Below are 19,665 nucleotides of genomic sequence, written 5' to 3' on the forward strand. Positions count from 1 at the left end.
AGCACAGTGTAGAAGAGACCAGGGTTGGATAAACAATTATGCCAGTAAACTACTGAAATCTTGGCTACATAGCAAGATGCCTTATATAGAGTTAGACTATTGCTCCATCTAGCTTAGTATCATCTACACTGACTGGCAAGGGATTTTCAGTGTTTGGGACAGAGGGCAGTCCCTCCCAACCCTACTTGGAGATGCCAGGGACTGGGACTGGGATGCAGGCAATGTAGATGCTCTACCATTGAGCTATGGCCCTTCCCCACAGTTTGTGGTTTATCTGGAGCAAAGCAGCTGTGACTTTCATTCTCTGATGCACTCTCATGCTCGTCCATATTTTGCCATGGTATGGCTTAGCACTGAACGCAAACCAGGCCTTTGTAAATTTAGGTCATCTGACCCTGAAACCCTTTAGAAAGCTGGATATGATAACTCATCAATAAGTAATGGTACTCTGCTTGTGCTCAGGAGCACTCCTTTTTATTCTCAAACAAAAACCCTGAATCCTAAACATGGAAAATAAGTTCTAAGGCTGAGACTTTGCTCAGATTAAGTCCTGAAGGGTATCTAGCCTAAAGCTGAATCCAGGTTTGGAAAATTATGGTTCTCTTGGAGGGGAGAGTTTACCTGTGATAGAACTGGTGGTGATGACCTTGGCTGAACAAACAAGGAAAATGTTGCCTGCGTATATAAAACCCTGAAAATAATCTTCTTTATTTCCTTTGCAAGATGGAGAAATCAAATCCTTTGGGATTTAATATCCCGACTCTTAGCTCTGGCCTAGTCTACACATACAGCAGAAAGTGGTAGCAGAATAGATTACGGGAGATCACATCTTTTCAGTGCTTTCCTCCACACCAAATAATTCTCTGTGAATGGAAAAGTAACATAGCTGAAACAAAACAAAATAGAAAATTCTTTTCAGTAGCACCTTAGAGACCAGCTGAGTTTGTTCTTGGTATGAGCTTTCGTGTGCATGCACACTTCTTCAGATACCTGAAGAAGATTATCTGAAGAAGTGTGCATGCACACGAAAGCTCATACCAAGAACAAACTCAGCTGGTCTCTAAGGTGCTACTGGAAAGAATTTTCGACTATGGCAGACCAGCACGGCTACCCACCTATAGCTGAAACAGTGCTGGCCTAGAATCTCTCCCCATGAGGTGGTAGATTTGGGGTCCCCACACCTGCAATCATATATATATATATATATATATATATATATATATATATATATATATATATATATATATATAATTTTAATTGAATTTTATATACATTCTTTTAAACATCCATTTATATTCATATCTTATACATATTTTTGACTTCCATCAACCACTTCTCAGGATTTTCACATTTTCTAATTTCTTATTGTATTTCCAACTTACTTTTTATCTCAACAATTAATTACTACCATCCAAAATTATTTCCATAATATTTCCTAAAGTTAACTTTACAAAACTTCTTGTAAACCTACTAGCATGATTTGTTGGTCACAATTGTCTTTCAAATATTTCTGAAACTTAGTCCAATCCTTCATGAACTCCTGGTCCCGCCGCTTTCGAATTCTTCCTGCCATCTTGTCTAATTCTGCATAGTCCATTAATTTTGTCTGCCATTCTTCCCCCACACCTGCAATCTCAAGTAACACAGGTCGCTTCCCTACCTCAGAATTCTGCAACCTAATCAGGCTCCCATCTCTGGTCAGCACTAAGAAACTCATTTTTCCCCCGTTTGCTCAACTTTGAGTTTCGACACTCCCATAAACGCAACAGAAAGCCAACTATGCAACCCAACCCAACGTGGATATATAAGGAAGCATAAACATTATAGAGGCCCTTGGAGAGGAATGTATACAAACCACATTTATCAAATCCCTATTTCCTCTGGCCTGTTGGCCCATCCTAGAGGTTTAAGAAGTCCTCCAAGTGTCACACATAATCCCAATGCAAACCCACGGGACTGACAGGCTTCAGCTTCCTTACCAACGTTCAGCCAATGTAAATACACAGAGCGGGGTTATTTCGTACTTGTTGTGAAAGCTGACACGGCATTTTAAGAAAAGCTAAATTTGTCACAGCCTGACTCCTAGACTTAGCTACGTCAGAAGAGATAGGGCAAAATCCCGACTCTAGTATTGCTACTCATTAACGTTAAGAAACATAGATTCATAGAAGTCCAGGTCTACATCCAAAAAGGCAATTTTGCACACATCTCTTGTGTGTCTTATCCCCACCTAGCAGTGACGGACCTTGGAGTCTCAAATTTCAGTGGCACCCTGTGCAATGCCAAAATTTTGTTCGCACCCCACCCCCCAAGGCTCCACTCCACTCCCATAAATCTGCCTCTGCATGCAGGACCAGTCTACTTGAGATAATACAAACTGATGCAGTATTGCTAGCTCATAAGCTTTTCACTGGTTATGCATCTGACAGCCGATACTGCTCTAACTGGTGTCAAAGGGAGCTCATTTCTTCTTAAGGTGGGTTCTTGTGCATTTATTTTTTAAAGAAAGTGCATGTAAGTTATATACGTACTCATATTTAGAAATAACAGCTTCAATTTAAATAAAAATCACATTTCACCATAGTAGAAAAGGCTGTGACCGGGTGCCCTATGTGTCTGCAGCATCTGCTATCTAGGTACTAACTTGTCAACAGAATTTTACTGCAGATTTCTCCTGATAAACACATTTTTGTATGCAGTTTTGACCCATGGACACATTTTTGCAAACAAATATTCCTTATACAAGGCAATTTTTATGTTATTTGGCCTGGAATATGGCACACTGTCCCCTCCAACATTATTTGGTTGGAGAACCGCATCACAAAGTTTGAATAAGTGCAAGATTTGAAGGACAGGTGTGTTTCTGTACACCTATTCTGTACACCTTTGGAAACCGTGAACTTGACATACTCACTTTAAAAAGAAACATTGCCCCCCCACCCCACCCTCCCCCCCATCCCACCCACCTCCTCCCCCCCTTTCTGCCTAATGTCTCAACAACCAAAATTGATCTGTAAAAATGTTACATGGAAAAATGCGAGAGACATTGTACACTTGTAAACCAAGAAAATCTCTAATAAAAAAGAAAAAAGAAAAATTTGAAATGAACTGAATTTTCCCCGCATTCCTACCACCTATACTAATTGTCCTCTTAATTTTAATAATCTGTATTGGATTTCAATGATACACATATGGTATGAGGTCACACAGAAACTGAACATAACAAGAAATACAAACACAAACAATAGCAACCTCTCCCTTCTATGTCAGAAGCCAGGTAAGCAATCATATTCATTCTTATGTGTAGTCACTGTTGCCTATTTATTACATTTCTGTGTTGTTCTTGCAGGGACCTTACAGACCTCATAAAAAAAATTAACCATACATGGAGAAACTATACTTTGAATGTCTGTCCCTAAAATAAAAATATATATCATTTTTTTATTGAAACGTTTTAAAGTACAAACCTTCGTCTCTCCTCTAAGTGGTGCAATTTAGGCTACAAAAATTATTTCTGCTGAGGGCTATGCCAACTGAGAGGGGTTTCCAGAATGGCCACTTACAGTATAACTTCCCAATCAAATCCAATTCAGAAGTAAACACCAATGAACCAAGTGAGTCCTGGTTCGAGCACAAGAAGTTACATGAAAAAACTGTCCTGTTGTGTCAGCTGACCGACTCAAATTACCCTTAAGGGCACTTTCATTTGCAATCAGATCAGAAGCTGAGTGCAAGTGCTCTGCTGCTTTGCACAAATGATGATTCCGTGCTTGGCCAATTATCCAACTACAGCTCATACACTCAGCTGCAGGCAGTGCTTCAGAAGCAGGGAAGAGGAGCAGCAGGGCCCTCCCTCCATGATGCAGATAACCTTCAGTGTGATTTGGCCCCGGGCATGGATACAGGAAAAAGGGAAGAATCACAGAAATAAGGCTCCTGTGTGATCATGCTGAGAGGAACCGCACCTCACCACTGATCATCTCTGTCCCAGAGTATAACGCATGTGAAATTTAATAAAGTAAGTTAAGATCACTCAGTAAGATCCATTGTCTGTTCCAGTGATAATGAACCTGTGGCTCTCCAGATGTTGATGAACTCCAACTCCCATCAGCCCCTGTCCTCATCACCAATGGTCAAGAATGATAGGAATTGTATTCCAGCAGCTTCTGGAAGACCTTTGGTCTTCTTGGTAACTCCAAGCAAGCATTATACAAGCACATCACAACGGACTAGTCTTCTTCCACCCAAACTTGCAAGTGTGCTAACTTTCCACAAACACAGGTCAGAACCATGTATTCAACTTACAAATCAGGACAAATGCTTTGTTTTGTGTTACCGTACCTTCAGGAGCAGTGGGTATTTGCAAATCCTCTGGATTGGAGTTAGGAGATAACCCTCAAGTGGAATGTCTGTGGTCTTTCTGCCTCCCAAAAGCATGCAGCTCTGTAACCAGAAAATAAAAAGAATGTTATCCTCAACTCAAAGTTCCTAGGGACTTCCGGTGAGTTGAGAAAATGAAGATCAGTTCAATGTACGGAAGAAAATGAAGGAACATTTTATTCATTCTTTTCCTTTCCTTAATAGACTTCAAGGAAGTCTCCCAACCAGGCACTGACCAAGCCTAAACCAGCTTGGCTTCATGGCATCATATAGCTTCACCCCAAGATCCAGGAAATAAATTCTGCATTAAGAATTTCAAATTCTACACTGTAATCCTATGCATAACTAAAATTAGATGTGACTGGGCACACACATTAAACTACACGATACCACGCTAAACCATTGTTTAGAAAGCTGGACAAGCCTCAAGTTCACATATCATGAAACTGCAAGGAGAAGTTTGGCAGCTTTTGCTTCCATTTTGGCTTACTGCCTACACTGACACTGAGGTTAATGTTACTATGGGTTTGTTTAAAACAAGCAAACTCCAAACCATGAATTCACTAATAGTGACTATGTGAGTTGCCTTTGGCATGGTTTACTATGCAAAGGTGGCATACAAATAAATGATGACGATGGCCTGTTTAAACAAACCATAGTTAGCATCTACCATAGTTTAGTGTTCAGACAAAGCACTAAACTGTAGTTAATGGAAAAGAGAAGTGAAATCTTCTGAGCTCTTCCTCAGTCAGGGCAAGGAATATGGATGCAAGCCTGAGGATTGCCTAGGACTTTTCACCTAATGCTAAATGTAAGGTTCTCAATTAGTTGCTCATGAGTAAGCAGCCAGGACTCCGCTGTTTCCTTTAAAGATTTTATTGTGCAAACTATGTACAGTGCAGAGCTAAAAAGTTCATGTCTGTATCAAGCGGTGTCAGAATCCGGGAATGGCCCCTTCTGGTTCTGACCCCAACAAAAGAGTTTCGGTATACGGAAACCCCGCCTTCCATCCTTTCTTTTCACCCCACGGCGTCTTTGGGGCGGCGGAAATTGCATTCCCCCTGTATCGCCCTCGGGACTGTGGGAGTGCTGGGTCTCTCTTACATCCCCAGAGCCTCTACTCCCTTTCCCCTGTGAAATCTCCCCTTCCTCGCTGGATGTCTCGCCACTCCTTTCGCTGCCAGAGGAGGAGCTGCTGGCAAGGTGGGACTGGGGCTCTCTGTAGCATCCGGAGAGCCCTTCCACCACCTTGCGCTGCATTGGGGACAGTTCCCTGACACTAAACTATGGTTTAAACTTTAGCATGATGCCTGCAACCCTTCTCCTCCCCTGCCTCACTCAACTTCACTCCACTCCATTGCTTTAAATACTCTTCTTCTCACCCAGTTCATTTCCAATATCAAAGGTGATGCAAAGGTGGGGTTTCCCTGGTTTCCATCACATGCTCCTTCGTATATGTGAACAGCAGAACCCACCCACTCATCCTTATAATGTGTCCCTGGAGTGGATGGGAAGGCAAAGATATCCCATCACATCCAATTAATCCCTTAATCTAAATAAATAAATAAATGGCCCTTTTAGATTCAGTGACACTCTGTTATGAACATGCATGAATAGGATCAGACTACAAGAAAGCCAAGATTCTGCGCAAACTGGTTGGATTTTTGCTAACTAGTTCAATTTGTCCTGTTGGAAGCAAACAGCAATTTAAAAACTCTCGTGCTTAATATGCAGAAGTATTGACAGCGAGTAGCATCCAATGCTAGTCATGTGCAGAGTAGACCCATTGAAATAATTCATTGCAATGGGTCTACTCTTGAGTATGAGTAACAGTGGCTATCACCCAAGATTCCTGCAAGTACGAGGCCCCTGGAATGGAGCGTAACAGCAATCACATTTTTTTCCCGCTGTTTGCACTCTATTCCATCTGGGTCAAGTTCTCCAGCTCTACTTGCCAAACCAGAGTCTCCAGAGAGACACTAAAAGCCTTGGTGAGGAAGATGAGGTTCCTGCACTGCTGTCTACTTTAGAGAGCTTGCGGTCTAAGTGGAAGGTGGAGCACCTGTTGAGTAATAGATTTCTTCTAACTCCTAATTCCCTCTATCACTCAGATCCTCCTCCTCCTCCTCTATGTGATCATCCTAGCCTTCCCCCGAAGCTCCACAGAACTTCAGAGTGATGCCAGAAGGCATGCAGGGAGTCGCTTCATAAAATTGCACTTTTTGGCAAGTACCAGAGTTTTTCAATCATGTGTCCATTTGGAATACAAAACAGGTCGCCAAACCCTCTTTTCCTGCTAGGAGTAGTGTCCGGGAGGGAATCAGTAGCACAAACTGAAATGCACCCAGACCAGATGCACATTTCAGAGCAGCCTAAACGTCCTCATGGGCACATGGCAAAGCTTCAGTTCCCAGAGTGGTTTTAACCACTCTTGAGAGCACCTAGTCCCCCATCTCTGCCACAGACTTATTCTTACTTAGTAAGTACCTGTCAAGTAAAAAATGGTGTCTCTCAAGTCCTGAGCCAGCCAGCTTTTGCCCATCTGGGGTTCTCATGAGATCTCCAGAGCATCATCTGACACAGCTGGCCAGAACTGCTTAGGAGTTTTGCACAATGAATATTTTCACTTTTCAAAGATGTTTTCACCAGACACCAATAATTAGATTTCCTCTATAGACACAGAGTCTGGCTTCGACACACACATTTTTCAGACTCTTTCAGGCTGGCAGTGCTGGCCACTACCTTCCAAAACTCTCGTTCCCATTTTCCAGGGTTCTTGTGTGAATCATAAACCATTCTTGTCCCCCTTGTTGTTTTCTCCAGTCTTGGCCTCTGAATTCAGCACAGAGTTTTCCCACATTTTCCAAGGCAGGTCTCTATTTCAGCCACTGTGAGAGCACCAGGGCCAATTCCACTCACACAAGAAACTCTTTTATTTTCTCATTTGACCTCATTAGATGGGGACATTATTATGCTGGGCAGGACTGGGGAAGGGGGGCAGGGTGAAAAATGGGGGAAGGTTGACATCACGAAATACCAGCCTTCTACATGTTCCCTACATACAAATGTCTTACAAAATCTCATTTTGGGGGCAAACAAAACAACACCACTGTCTATAAACCTTCCTGCCTAGTCTAAAGATGAGGTGACTTTGCTGAAGAGTTTTGTTTTCTGCCAGTCCAATTAGTAGATGCAGAGAACATTCTAGAATTCTGTAATGTCTGCACTCAAAATTTTCTCTCTCTCTCTCTAAAATTGAACAGAGATGCTTATGTTTGCAAATGGAACAAGAGGAACTTCTCTAGCTATGTTTTGCCAGCAGAACTTGACACGTGATAGCATCCAAGGAAGGTTCTCTGAGGCACATTAGCAGCAATCTACTACCTTCTTCTTAGGTATGCTAACTGTCTAGATATTCCAGCAATCTGGAGATAATTGTTGGGGGAAATAGACATGGGGGAAGGGGCTAATTTCTTTCATGGGCACAAATCACCCCATGTATGAGATAAAGCCAACAGGTGCAAGGTCAGCTAAACCAGTTTTACTATGGCAACGGCCCAGTGCCATCTATATAAGTGATTAAGGCATGTCAGCACATTAGCTAGACGGTGAGTCTGTCGATAAGACAGAGTGCGTGTTACAGGTAAGTCTTGGAATTGCTGGAGCAACAGAAATACTTCCAACTTGTATATACCCGGTATCTGTATCTGTATCTGCAAAGCCTACAAGCTGTATGTATCAACATCTGGAACTGTATTACTGAAGCCTGATCTTCTGCAGCAGTAAACTATTTTGGACTTAAGCTGTCTCTGTGTCGTGACTGGAACTGGGGCCAACTTCAGCTATGTGGGTATCTCACCTAAGATTCCCAACAATAATGTCATAGCAATTTACTGAAGGGAATTTTCCATCTATGCACAATACTGTCACAGACTGCACACAAGGGCCATGTAGTAGAGACCAGAAGAAGTGACACGTTTTGGCGGATCAAATTGATCAGAAATGGGAAGTAAGGTTTTTTCAGAAATAGGAACTGAAAAGAGGGTGGAGAGAAGGGATCAGTCTGTGAAACAAACAGAAGAGGATACCACAAAAGTTCTACACCAAACTTAGTAATAAATTACTAAGGCCTCAAACAGTTTAAAGACAACTGAACCAGTTAGTTTGTTTTCATTATTTATCTTCTAACTCTTAAGTAGCATACAAAGGATGCCCAGACCTAGCAAGACTCAAACATGCTTACCTTCAACAAAGCTGCTATATCAATATTTCTTTGGACCAACAGGAGCTAACCTAATGTCCTCCAGATGCTGTGGTCCACAATTCCCATCATCCTCAGCCACCATTGGTAAGGGATGATGGGAGCTGTAGCACAACAGCATCTGGAGGGCAGTACATTTGCAACCCATTTTAGATCATAGCCCTTGAACAAGTTTCAACCAATGTATGTTTTCCTCTTGGCTTGAAAGCAGATTGGGAATGGTTTTAAGTAGAACAACCACTAAAAGGGGAAAGAATGAAGAAGCCCCTTTTCTGCTGGTGGTCTACAGCAGAGTGTAGTATTGCTACAGACTGTAGTATTTATGACTGTATTTTGCTTTGTGTGTTTTTTGTGTGGACCACATAGGAGCATAAAGGTAAAAGTAAAGGGTCCAGTCACGGATGACTCTGGGGTTGCGGTGCTCATCTCACTTTATTGGCCGAGGGAGCTGGTGTACAGCTTCCGGGTCATGTGGACAGCATGACTAAACCACTTCTGGCGAACCAGAGCAGCGCACGGAAACGCCGTTTACCTTCCCTCACAGAGCGGTACCTATATATCTACTTGCACTTTGACATGCTTTCAAACTGCTAGGTTGGCAGGTGCAGGGACCGAGCAACAGGAGCTCACCCCGTCGCGGAGATTCGAACCGCCGACCTTCTGATCGGCAGGCCCTAGGCTCAGTGGTTTAGACCACAGTGCCACCCGCGTCCCTCTACATAGGAGCATAGGAACTGCTTTATACAGTCAGATCACTGATCCATCTAGATAAAAAAGTAAAGGTAAAGGACCCTTGGATGATTGAGTCCAGTCAAAGGTGACTATGAGGTTGTGGCGCTCATCTCACTTCAGGCCCAGGGAGCTGCCGTTTGTCCACAGACAGCTTTCCGGGTCATGTGGCAAGCATGACTAAACCACTTCTGGCGCAACGGAACACTGTGACAGAAACTAGAGTGCACAGAAATGCCGTTTACCTTCCCGCCACAGCGGTACCTATTTATCTACTTGCACTGGCGTGCTTTTGAACTGCTAGGTTGGCAGGAGCTGGACAGAGCAATGGGAGCTCAACCCATCACAGGGATTCGAATTGCCAACCTTCTGATCGGCAAACACAAGAGGCTCAGTGGTTTAGAGTACAGCACCATCCATCTAGCTCAGTATTAACTACACTGACTGGCAGCAGCTCTCCAGGGTTTCAGGCAGGGATCTATCTCAGCCCTACCTGGGTATGCTGGGGAATAAACCTGGGACCTTCTGCACGAAAAGCACAGGTTCTTATCAGTAAGCATACAGCATTTTTAAACTTTCTATAACTGAGCATCATGTGCCGTTTGGGTACCACCAGTGCTTACCAATAGGAATGCTCTCACAGGTGGGATCTTGTTCAGCTCCATCAAGAGTCTGAGTGCTTTTTCATGGTTGCTGCAATATTCCTCGTATACAAAGAACTTGTCTTTCTGCAAGGTGAGGAAGAAAAAAAGCATACGTTAATGAAAGGCATCCCATTTTTGTTTTGCATTTTACTTCAAATTAGTACAAATCAAATTTCCTTTCAAAGGTGTACAGATGATGTACACTGGAAATTATGAGATATGAGCAAACTGTTGGAGGTGTCATCTATTGCGTTTTGAAGTTCATGTTGTCCTTCAGCAAGGTTTCTGGATTGACTTCTTAAATATTACACCTTTCAGTGAAAAACTTCTCAATGAAGATAGGTTTGTTTTAAGACGCTGCAATATCAGGGCCATGTGTTACAATAAACCCATTTTGCACATTGTTCCAGGTTGGCATGTTTCATACAAACCATAGTTAATGTTCGCAACAGTTTGTTGGTATGAATGATACAACAAGCTATGGCTAAATAAAAACAGAAGAAGAAGAGGAAGAAGAGTTTGGCTTTGATATCCCGCTTTATCACAACCCGAAGGAGTCTCAAAGCGGCTAACATTCTCCTTTCCCTTCCTCCCCCACAACAAACACTCTGTGAGGTGAGTGGGGCTGAGAGACTTCAAGAAGTGTGACTAGCCCAAGGTCACCCAGCAGCTGCATGTGGAGGAGCGGAGACGCGAACCCGGTTCCCCAGATTACGAGTCTACCGCTCTTAACCACTACACCACACTGGCTTCCGAACACCTCCAACCAGCTGCATGGGAAGAAAGGAGAAGACATGCATGAGTCTAAGCTGACTCACATTACACCAAACAAAAGTTCAGCATGGTGTATGGAAATGGACAAAGGACAATCACTGGATGTAAATGAAAAAGGCAGAAAAAGGATATGTAAGGGGTGGGAAACAAATTCTTTTTATGCAGGCACAACACACACATACACACCAAGTGAGACCCTCATAAATATATGCAAACTCTGTGAGAGATCCAGAGAAACGTAAGTGCATCTCAGTACATCATACAGCCAAGATCCAGAGATGTTATGTGTACATTGGGGGATGGGGGGGGATGACATGATCAGCTGCAGACACAGCTTTTTTGTTTTTGATGTAGCAGTTTCCAGTGCCAAAGAGACATGCCACAACTCAGTATAAAATACGCCTTTCCTCTTTGTAGGTAGGAACAAATGAAGAAAAAAATGAAGCTGCCTTCTGGGTTCGTTCATTCCCTCTCTCTCTCTCTCTCTCTCTCTCTCTCTCTCTCTCTCTCTCTGCTACCACTCACTCACTCACACACACACACAATATTTGGTCCCTACAAATGTCTGAGACATAAACAGCTTACAAGCACACACTCCAATTTTCTAGCTGAAATAAATTCTCTCTACATATTAACATCAAAAAGCAACTGCCATCGCTGTTACATGATGTACTTTCTGTGTCACAGTTCAAGTTGGCTCCCCCACCCCACTGAATGAAGATCAGACATGCTAAGCCCGTTACAAAACACTATCATCTGCAGATTGGCACAGAAAGTTTTTCCAGACAAGCAGTAAAACCGTCTCCATGCCAGAATCAATCAGACATGGAATAACAAACCCTTCCATGGCTGACTGAGATGAGCAAGATAGCTAGCAATCACGCCAGGAGAGTTTCAGTAGAAAAATCAAGGGGTTGTCCCAAGTACTGAATATCCATCTAGTTCCTTGTCACCTGGCATTTACCTTTTATTTATTTGTTTGTTTTATTTTATTGAATTTATATTCCGCCTTTCTTCCATAATGGACCCTAAGGCAGCAGTGTACACATGGTTCCCAGGCAGCCACCGTACCAGGCACTATGCAGACCCAGACCTGCAAGGTGGTAGTTTCATGTGACTTCAAGCCATACACATCCTAGGACCTAAGTGTGCACGTTCTTCAAACGCTGCTGAGTGTAGCTCTATACCACTTTAGTACCATATACTACTTGGTTGGAGTTGTATCCCTCTCCCATCAATGGGCCTTAGCTGGAGGTAAAAAGCAATAGTGCCCCTAACAGTGGCTGGGTCAGGTTTCCATTTCAATTTCCCACAGTGCTCCAGAATTAAAATGCCATGAGGGAGAGAATAGTGCTGGTGTCAACAATGGGCCCTGATAGCATACTGGGGCTTTAGCAGTTGCCCAAGAATGCTGGTGGCTCAACACTGAACCTGAGTTCAGTTATATTAATAGTACAGTTGTACCTTGTGTTGCGTTCGCTGTGGGTTGCGAACGGTGCGGGTTGCGAACTTCCGGGTTTCGCTGCGTGCGCATGCGCAGAAATGCTCCGCACACAAGCGCGATACCGCGCATGCGCGATATCGTCGTTCGGGTTGCGGACTTTTCGGGGTGCAAATGGCACCCCAGAACGGATCATGTCCGCAACCTGAAGTACCACTGTAGTAGTAGTAATAAATAAATAATAATAATAATAATAATAATAATAATAATAATAATAATAATACCACCCTTCATCCAAAGATCTCAGGGCAGTTCACAATATAAAAATAAAAGATAGAAGCACAAATAAATAGCTAAACCAGAAGCAACAAGACAATACTGCCCCCTCCCACAAGCACATTTAAAAGGCAATCGGCCAAAGGCCTGGTTGAAGAGGAAAATTTCCGCCTGGTACCTAAAGATATATAATGAAGGCGGCCAGGTGAGCCTCCCTGGGGAGAGTTTACATGGGGAGAGGCGGCCCTTGAGGTATTGCAGTCCTGAGCTGTTAATCCAGGGGTGGGTAATTTGCGGCCTTCCGGATGCGGTCCTACAGCTCCCATCATTAACAGTCATGCTGGCTGGGGCAGATGGGTGTTGGAATCCAACATACAAAGGTCCACACAGCTTTCCTGTCCCTGGACTAGTGCAACATGGTGTTTCAAGGCAGCCAGATGCCTCCCAGGAACCCAAAAAAGGAGTCAACTTCCGCTGCAGTCAGTCCCCATCAGAAGTATGCCGTCTCTGAATCTGGACGTTTCATTTAGCCACGGACAAACTGATCTTTCATGAATTTGTCAAATCCCTTTTAAAGGCAGCAGACAGCACTGCGCCTTGAGGCAGCAAATTCTGAAAGTAAACTACGTGGCTGCCTGACGTAGTACTTTCTTTTGTCTGTCCCAAAACGACTGCCAATCAATTTCATTAGAAGATCATACATTCCATGAACCATGAATTCCTTTCCTGTTACCAAATGGAAGGGATCCGCTGTCTACAAAGAACAAGGCAGGATCCAGATAACCAGCACTGGAGGCCACTTAAAAAGGGATGCTTTTGTTGTCCCTAAAGATTCTGTTTAGTATAATCTAGTTACACATTTGTTTTTGCCTTTTCGTTTATCATTATTTAACATTGTTTCTCCATCCAATCACAACCACCATGGGAAATAAAAGTATCAGCCACAAAAGGATTAAGGAAAGAAGCTGGAAAGCGGCAGGCTCTCGGGTCTTATCCTTTGCTACACTACACATCTGGAATTGCAGCTGCTTATTCACTTTCAAGCAAATTTGAGCAGAAGGTTGCAGCAGTATAAAGGCAAAGGATCCTGGTGACCAGATGCAGGAAACTGTATGGCTTTGGGGCAGTGGGCGGGGGGTGACGCAACAGAACAGGACAGTTTTTGTTCTTAAAATACCACTTCGTGAAGTATAGGGAGAGACAACAGTTCAGCGGCACAGTGGCGGAGGAAGGCTCCGTGCTACCCGGGGCGGCAAAAGGAAATGCCCCGCGGGCAGGGCATCGTGACATCACATTGTGACGTCACGATGGAGTGCCGCCGCCGCTTCCGCATCCCCCTTTTAAGCCGCAGAGTGAAAAGGCGGCTCGTGGGGCTGCCGAGCGCGATCAGCGGCTCCCCACCGATCGCGCACGGCAGCCCCATGAGCTGCCTTTTCACTCTGCAGCTCAAAAGGAGGCCGCGGAAGCGGCGGTGCGACGACGGAGTGCGCCTGCGCGAAATGTCCCGGGAGCAGCAGCACCACACACACCGTGCCCTGCTGCTACCGGGGCAACAGAGCGAGCAGCGGCGCATGGGGGTGACAAGCGGCGGCCCCTCCCGCCACTCCCCACACACCGCCGGTCACCCCGGGAGCAGCAGCGCTGCACAGACGGGGTGCTCGCTCGGCCGTGCGCTGTTGCTCCCGGGGTGACGGAGGGAGCAGCGGCACGTGGGAGTGGCGTGAGGGGCCGCTGCTTGTCGCCCCCACCCTCCCCTGTCACCCGGGGCGTACCGCCCCCCCTAGCGACGCCCCTGCAGCAGCAAGAGGGCTGCTTTTGTAAGTATAGAGGCTGAAGGTTTCATTTCTGAGTATAGTAAAAAAGGGGGGGAGGGTTAGCTTAACCAAAGCTATTAACAGAATTGGCAGTTTATTAAGAAGTATATGTCAGCAGCTTTACTGATGAGTAAGACTGCAATCCCAGCCACACTTACCTGGGCATAAGCCCCAATGGATTCAATTGGACTTACTTGCAAGCCTAAAATATTGCTGAATAATATTCAACTACAGGTGGAGAGGGAGATCAGGGACATTCTTGGTAGTGGCACCCACTCTGTGGAATGCCCTCCCATCAGATGGAGGTAGTATAATTCTGGATACTAGTGTCTGGAAACCACAGGAGGGAACCGTGCTCTCGCGCTTGGGTCCTGCTTCCAGGTTTCCCCCAGGAATCTGGGTGGCCACTGTGAGAACAAGATGCTGGACTAGATGGGCCAGTGGCCTGACCCAGCAGGACTCTCCTTATGAGCATTATCAAATGCAGGTTCGATCTCAGCCTAGCTAAGGACCCATCCTCAAGGGCAACATTTAGCTCTTCTTATGACTATGAGAACAAGAAGAAGAAGAACCATGACTAGAAAGCTTTGGCCTGAACCAACGGGACTCATCTTACGTTAACCCCAAATAACTCTTTAGACCAGGGGTGGGCAATACACAGCCTGCAGACGCTGTTAAGACTACAGCTTAATCCCTGATCATTGGCCATGTTAGGTGGGGCTGGACCTGCTAAGTCCTGGTCTCAGCACAGTCAAGTCCCAGAAACCCAGCCACTTGCCCTATGCACATCTTCCAGGTATATTTATGAGCAGGGCACCGGGAAACTGGCTTTTTAAATATCACCCTTCAGCATCACTGAACGCTTTCCATTTGAGAAGAGCTGACACTGGGGCGACAGGACCCAATGTCGATTTGTCGATTGTGATTGCAGCTCTGTGACTTTGGCAGCATTGTTAGAGGTTAAATTTAGACCATGACATCTCCGGGCAAAACTCAGCTCAATGTATTCAATAATTATATACACGCCAGAGGGTTTTCATCAAGACTTTCCCAGCTGCCCTTCATGCAGAAGAGCCACAAGTATGAAAGCTATGCTTTCAAATTACCCGGTGTCTGAAGTGTTTAATTTCCTCCCTGGATGACACTGAGGTTCCTTCTCTGGGTGAGGAAATTATCAGTTACATAATTGCAGGTGCTACCCCTGGAAATCTGAACCTGCACTTACCAAGTGTATCATGGTCACTAACCGTAGCTATCTAAAAACAGAACCTTTCTTATTCGGGAAATTCTCCCCCATTGATTTAGGGCCACTTCACATGTTGCTGTATTTCCAAACAGGCTGGAGGATTTACAGGATCGCTGGTGAGCAGATGAACACATACAGCAATCCTACTTACATGTGGTCAGCTAAATGCAGTGGGAATCTATGGTGGCCACACAAGCCTGGTGCCTTAAAATGGCCTGCACAATTTACACATCTGTTGCATTATACATGCCCATCAAGGGCATGCAATATTTAATGCAATCTCAATCTTATCAACCAGGTTGTGTTTTATAATTGCTCAGAGAGAGCATCCTGCAGAATGTCTTGAACAATGGGAAATATGCTTGCCAATTTATTTTTGTTTCTGTCTGGCAGGGCTGCTTCTTAATGTGTGATTTTACCAAAAGGTTTGTTTCAATTTATTGGGGTTAAGACGCATCTCTGGGCTGAAAGACAGTCTGGGGGAAAATAGACTGAATCCCCTAGGCCCAGAGTGATCCAATTTTAGAAGAAACTAGAGTTTTCCCTCTTTGGTCATTTGCTTTGAACACCTGTGAGTGTGGTGGTGTGGGTGGGTGAGTGGGTGTGAGAGAGAGAGAGAGAAAGAAGAAGAAGAAGAAGAAGAAGAAGAAGAAGAAGAAGAAGAAGGGGACATGAGAAAGTACATTATCAAAATGATATATTTGCAAATAAGCATTTTAGCTCATACTCACAAATTTTAAGAAAACTTCTCCCAGTTCATGCTGAGACTGAGGTTCTGGGTGCAAACAATATTCCAGAGCTGTCAGGAAGTCCTTGTGAACATCAAGTATATCTTCTATGTTGGAAAATAAAATCTGTAACATAAAGAAGTATCCATTAATAATAGCTAATTGAAATATACTCGGAGTCAAGTGTGAATTTCATGCTCTTTATTCAGCTCATAGTAGCGATGAATGAATGTTTCCCCACAACGTCTGCTTTATATACACATTATTTACACAATGGGCCCCATGTGATTGGCTAATTCCGGGCTACTCCTGTAGGCCAATCAGGTTGCGGATTCACTTCCACCTGGAGCTGGATTGGATGTCTCCTGCGGACCAATGAGACTGCTGCATTCTGGATCCTATTGTTCTAGGACCAATCAGACTGCTGCATTCTAGATCCCATTGTTCTAGGATTCAGCTCAGTACATAACACTAATCAAAGACATGATAGGCTCTTAAAATATTGTTCTGATCCATCCATCCCAAACTATCCTTATTATCCTTACTATTTGATGATGATGATATACAAGCTCAGTTGAGGCATCACACTAAACTGTACCTATTTAACTATGAGTTAGCACAAATGCTGAATTGACAAATTATGGATTGTGCTTGCTCAGCAAACCACAAACAGAAACCATAGTTTGCAGCGGGTCTAAAAACCATGGTTTGTGATAGCTATGGTTCATTGTTCAGTGTGGCATCTGAGCGGAGTCACAGACCTTAAAACTCTTAATGTCTGGACTAGGGTACTTGAAAAATCACTTGTCCCCATATACACCTGCCCAGCAGCTGAGATCATACTCAGAAGCCCTTTGTCAGGTGCCCTTGAAAAGCATAGCCTGATATTTCATCTGTTCTCTTATGCTTTATTATGGTTGTTCGCGTGTTTTGTTGTTTCTAAGTTGCTGTTTATCTTCCTTGAATGCCATTCGCAGCACAAAAGCAGCACACAAATCTTTTAAATAAATGCATAGGAATGTAATTCAATGTCACACTATGACAAACATGTCATTCTGAGCAAGTATTGCAGCTTGCCAGACAGAACTATACCACTCTCCTCCTCCTGTCCACTATTCTGGAGTTTATCCAGACCTCCTGACCTGACCCCAACCCCCCCCCAAAAAAGCCTCTAAGACAGGCATGCCCAACCTGCGGCCCTCCAGATGTTTTGGACTACAATTCCCATCATCCCTTACCACTGGTCATGTTAGCTAGGGATCATGGGAGTTGTAGGCCAAAACATCTGGAGGGCCGCAGGTTGGGCATGCCTGCTCTAAGACATGGGAGGAAACAATACATCAATTTTCAAACTTAAAAGGCAAACAGAGCCAAGAGCTAACTTCTTGGTAAAACAAACCATGGTTTTGAGTTTCCATATGTAAAGCTGGCAAACCATGGCTTGGAGCGTTTTTTCTGCTTTTGTTATTTATCCTCACAGCATTCATAAATGCACCCCCTTCTTCATGCTACAGCAGCTCTGGAGGTGAAATGGTGGTTATTAGTCACTGCCTCACAATGCGGACATCCCAACAAACTAAAGTCAGCAATAAACCACGGTTTGCAAATCCATTTCATCCCATGATCTGAATCAGGGTTTGCCACCTGATCGCAATCAACCTTTTGTCAATTCAGCTTCCTTAAGCATGGTTTAGCAGGATGTGTGATTTGAGACTGTCCTCTCTAATGCTACTGTTTATAATATCTGCAATCCCCTTCTCAGCATGTACTGGACCACAGAGCAGAGGGTCAGCTATGTTAATGGGTTCTGATGGGCCTTAATTATCTGTCTGGCACGCACTGCCTTCTGTCTTATCCTCAGCTGCTTGCTTCCTGCTGAAGGTGATCCTCAATCCAGCCAGCTGTCTCAAAGCCAGAGATGGCTTTGTGTTTACCAGGGTGGTTTTAATGAGGAGTTAAAACCAGTTCTGATTGCCCTAGGGAAATCTAATTTGTCATCCTTTATGTCATTAGTATTGTAACTGCTGGGCAGCAGAGATCTGCACTAAGCATTTTGTTTGCTTATTTCATTTTCAGATTATGAAATAACCAAGGCAGAAGACAGAATAAAGTGTTTGGTAGCCTATTTCAAAAGGTTATGTTCTATCTGGCAAGGGACCACATTTATAGACCTCTGGGAGCAGGAAAAGATCCAACACGTTGAGATGTTCCTCCATCATCAAACCCATTCAGCACTCTCAGTTCTGTCAATGTTAATCATAAGAGCATTAGGACGCAAGAAAAGTCCTACTGGCCAACGATCTACCTAATCAAACATCCTGTGCTAGAGTGAGCAGTCATATGTAGGTCACAAGCAGGGCACAAGAGTAACAGCCCCACACTATTTCTGCTATTAAGAGATACACTGCCTCTGAACACTGAGGTTCCATTTAGTGATCATGGGTAACACTCACTGATGGACGTATCCCCCAAGAATGTGAGAACTTGTGTGGTTTAGAAATTGAACGAGGAGCAGGGTGATGCACTTTCAAATCTCTACTCAGCTGTGAAGTTCACTGGGTGACCTTGACCCAATAGCCATCTTACAGCCTTAAAGCTACCATAGAGGACTCTTCTGACAACAAAATGGGGATCTATGTGTAGGGTGGAATTCAATGTAGTGCCAAGTGCAGGAATGCACTCATGAAAGTTTCTCTCCCTGGTCACCCACTACACTGCTTTTTGTAAACCACTTTGACGGGCAAGCACTATAGAAATTTTATGAAATAAAGAAATAAACCTGTCCTGGTTGTTCCCCAAACCCTCCAGAGCAAATTTAGGGGGCACAAGGGGAGGAGAGGGGTGGACAGTCCTGCTGCCTGAGTGGACCTCGTTCTGTGCACGCAACAGCTTACTTGAATCTCACCCATAATAAATAAATGGAGAGGGAAAGTATAGTCTCCTTGTATAACTATCTAAACTTGATGTTTCAAAAGGATAAACTAAATACAGAATGGCAGATTCAATAATAAATACACAGTCATTAACAAAGAACTGGAACAAAGAATTCTGACTTCGACAGTTTTGAAATTGGTTATGAAAACCGGGGAAGCAAATCTTTTGGTCGCAAAGCAGAGCTTACTGAAAATGTCAGTAATGAAAAAAGAAATAGCAATATTTTTCATCGGCCAAAGAGCAAGGGGATGGAGCCAAATATAGTGTGAGATATGATGAAGAAAGGGAAATGAAAGTAAAACAGCAAATTTCATAAATCCATTTGATGCGTCTATGATGCGGGGATACTTAAGGAGTACAGTGGACTTTGATCCACTTCAAAGAAGATATTGCAGACCTGGAAGAAAGATGTAGAAAAGGGCAACTGGGAGAAGAGAC

The 19,665-nt window shown here is 44.0% G+C and overlaps 1 protein-coding gene across 1 annotated transcript in view; it reads right to left on the reverse strand.

Moving 5' to 3' along the window:
- Positions 1–19,665, reverse strand: part of PREX1 (phosphatidylinositol-3,4,5-trisphosphate dependent Rac exchange factor 1) — a 227,142-nt gene that overhangs the window by 105,802 nt on the left and 101,675 nt on the right. The window contains exons 3-5 of the mRNA XM_033153506.1: positions 16,297–16,419; positions 9,994–10,098; positions 4,342–4,443 (exon numbers count right to left, since the gene is read on the reverse strand). Of these exons, the coding sequence (XP_033009397.1) occupies positions 4,342–4,443; positions 9,994–10,098; positions 16,297–16,419 (330 nt within the window). The remainder of the gene's footprint in view (positions 1–4,341; positions 4,444–9,993; positions 10,099–16,296; positions 16,420–19,665) is intronic.

The sequence above is a fragment of the Lacerta agilis genome, chromosome 6 (genome assembly GCF_009819535.1).
Source record: "Lacerta agilis isolate rLacAgi1 chromosome 6, rLacAgi1.pri, whole genome shotgun sequence".
NCBI lineage: Eukaryota > Metazoa > Chordata > Lepidosauria > Squamata > Lacertidae > Lacerta > Lacerta agilis.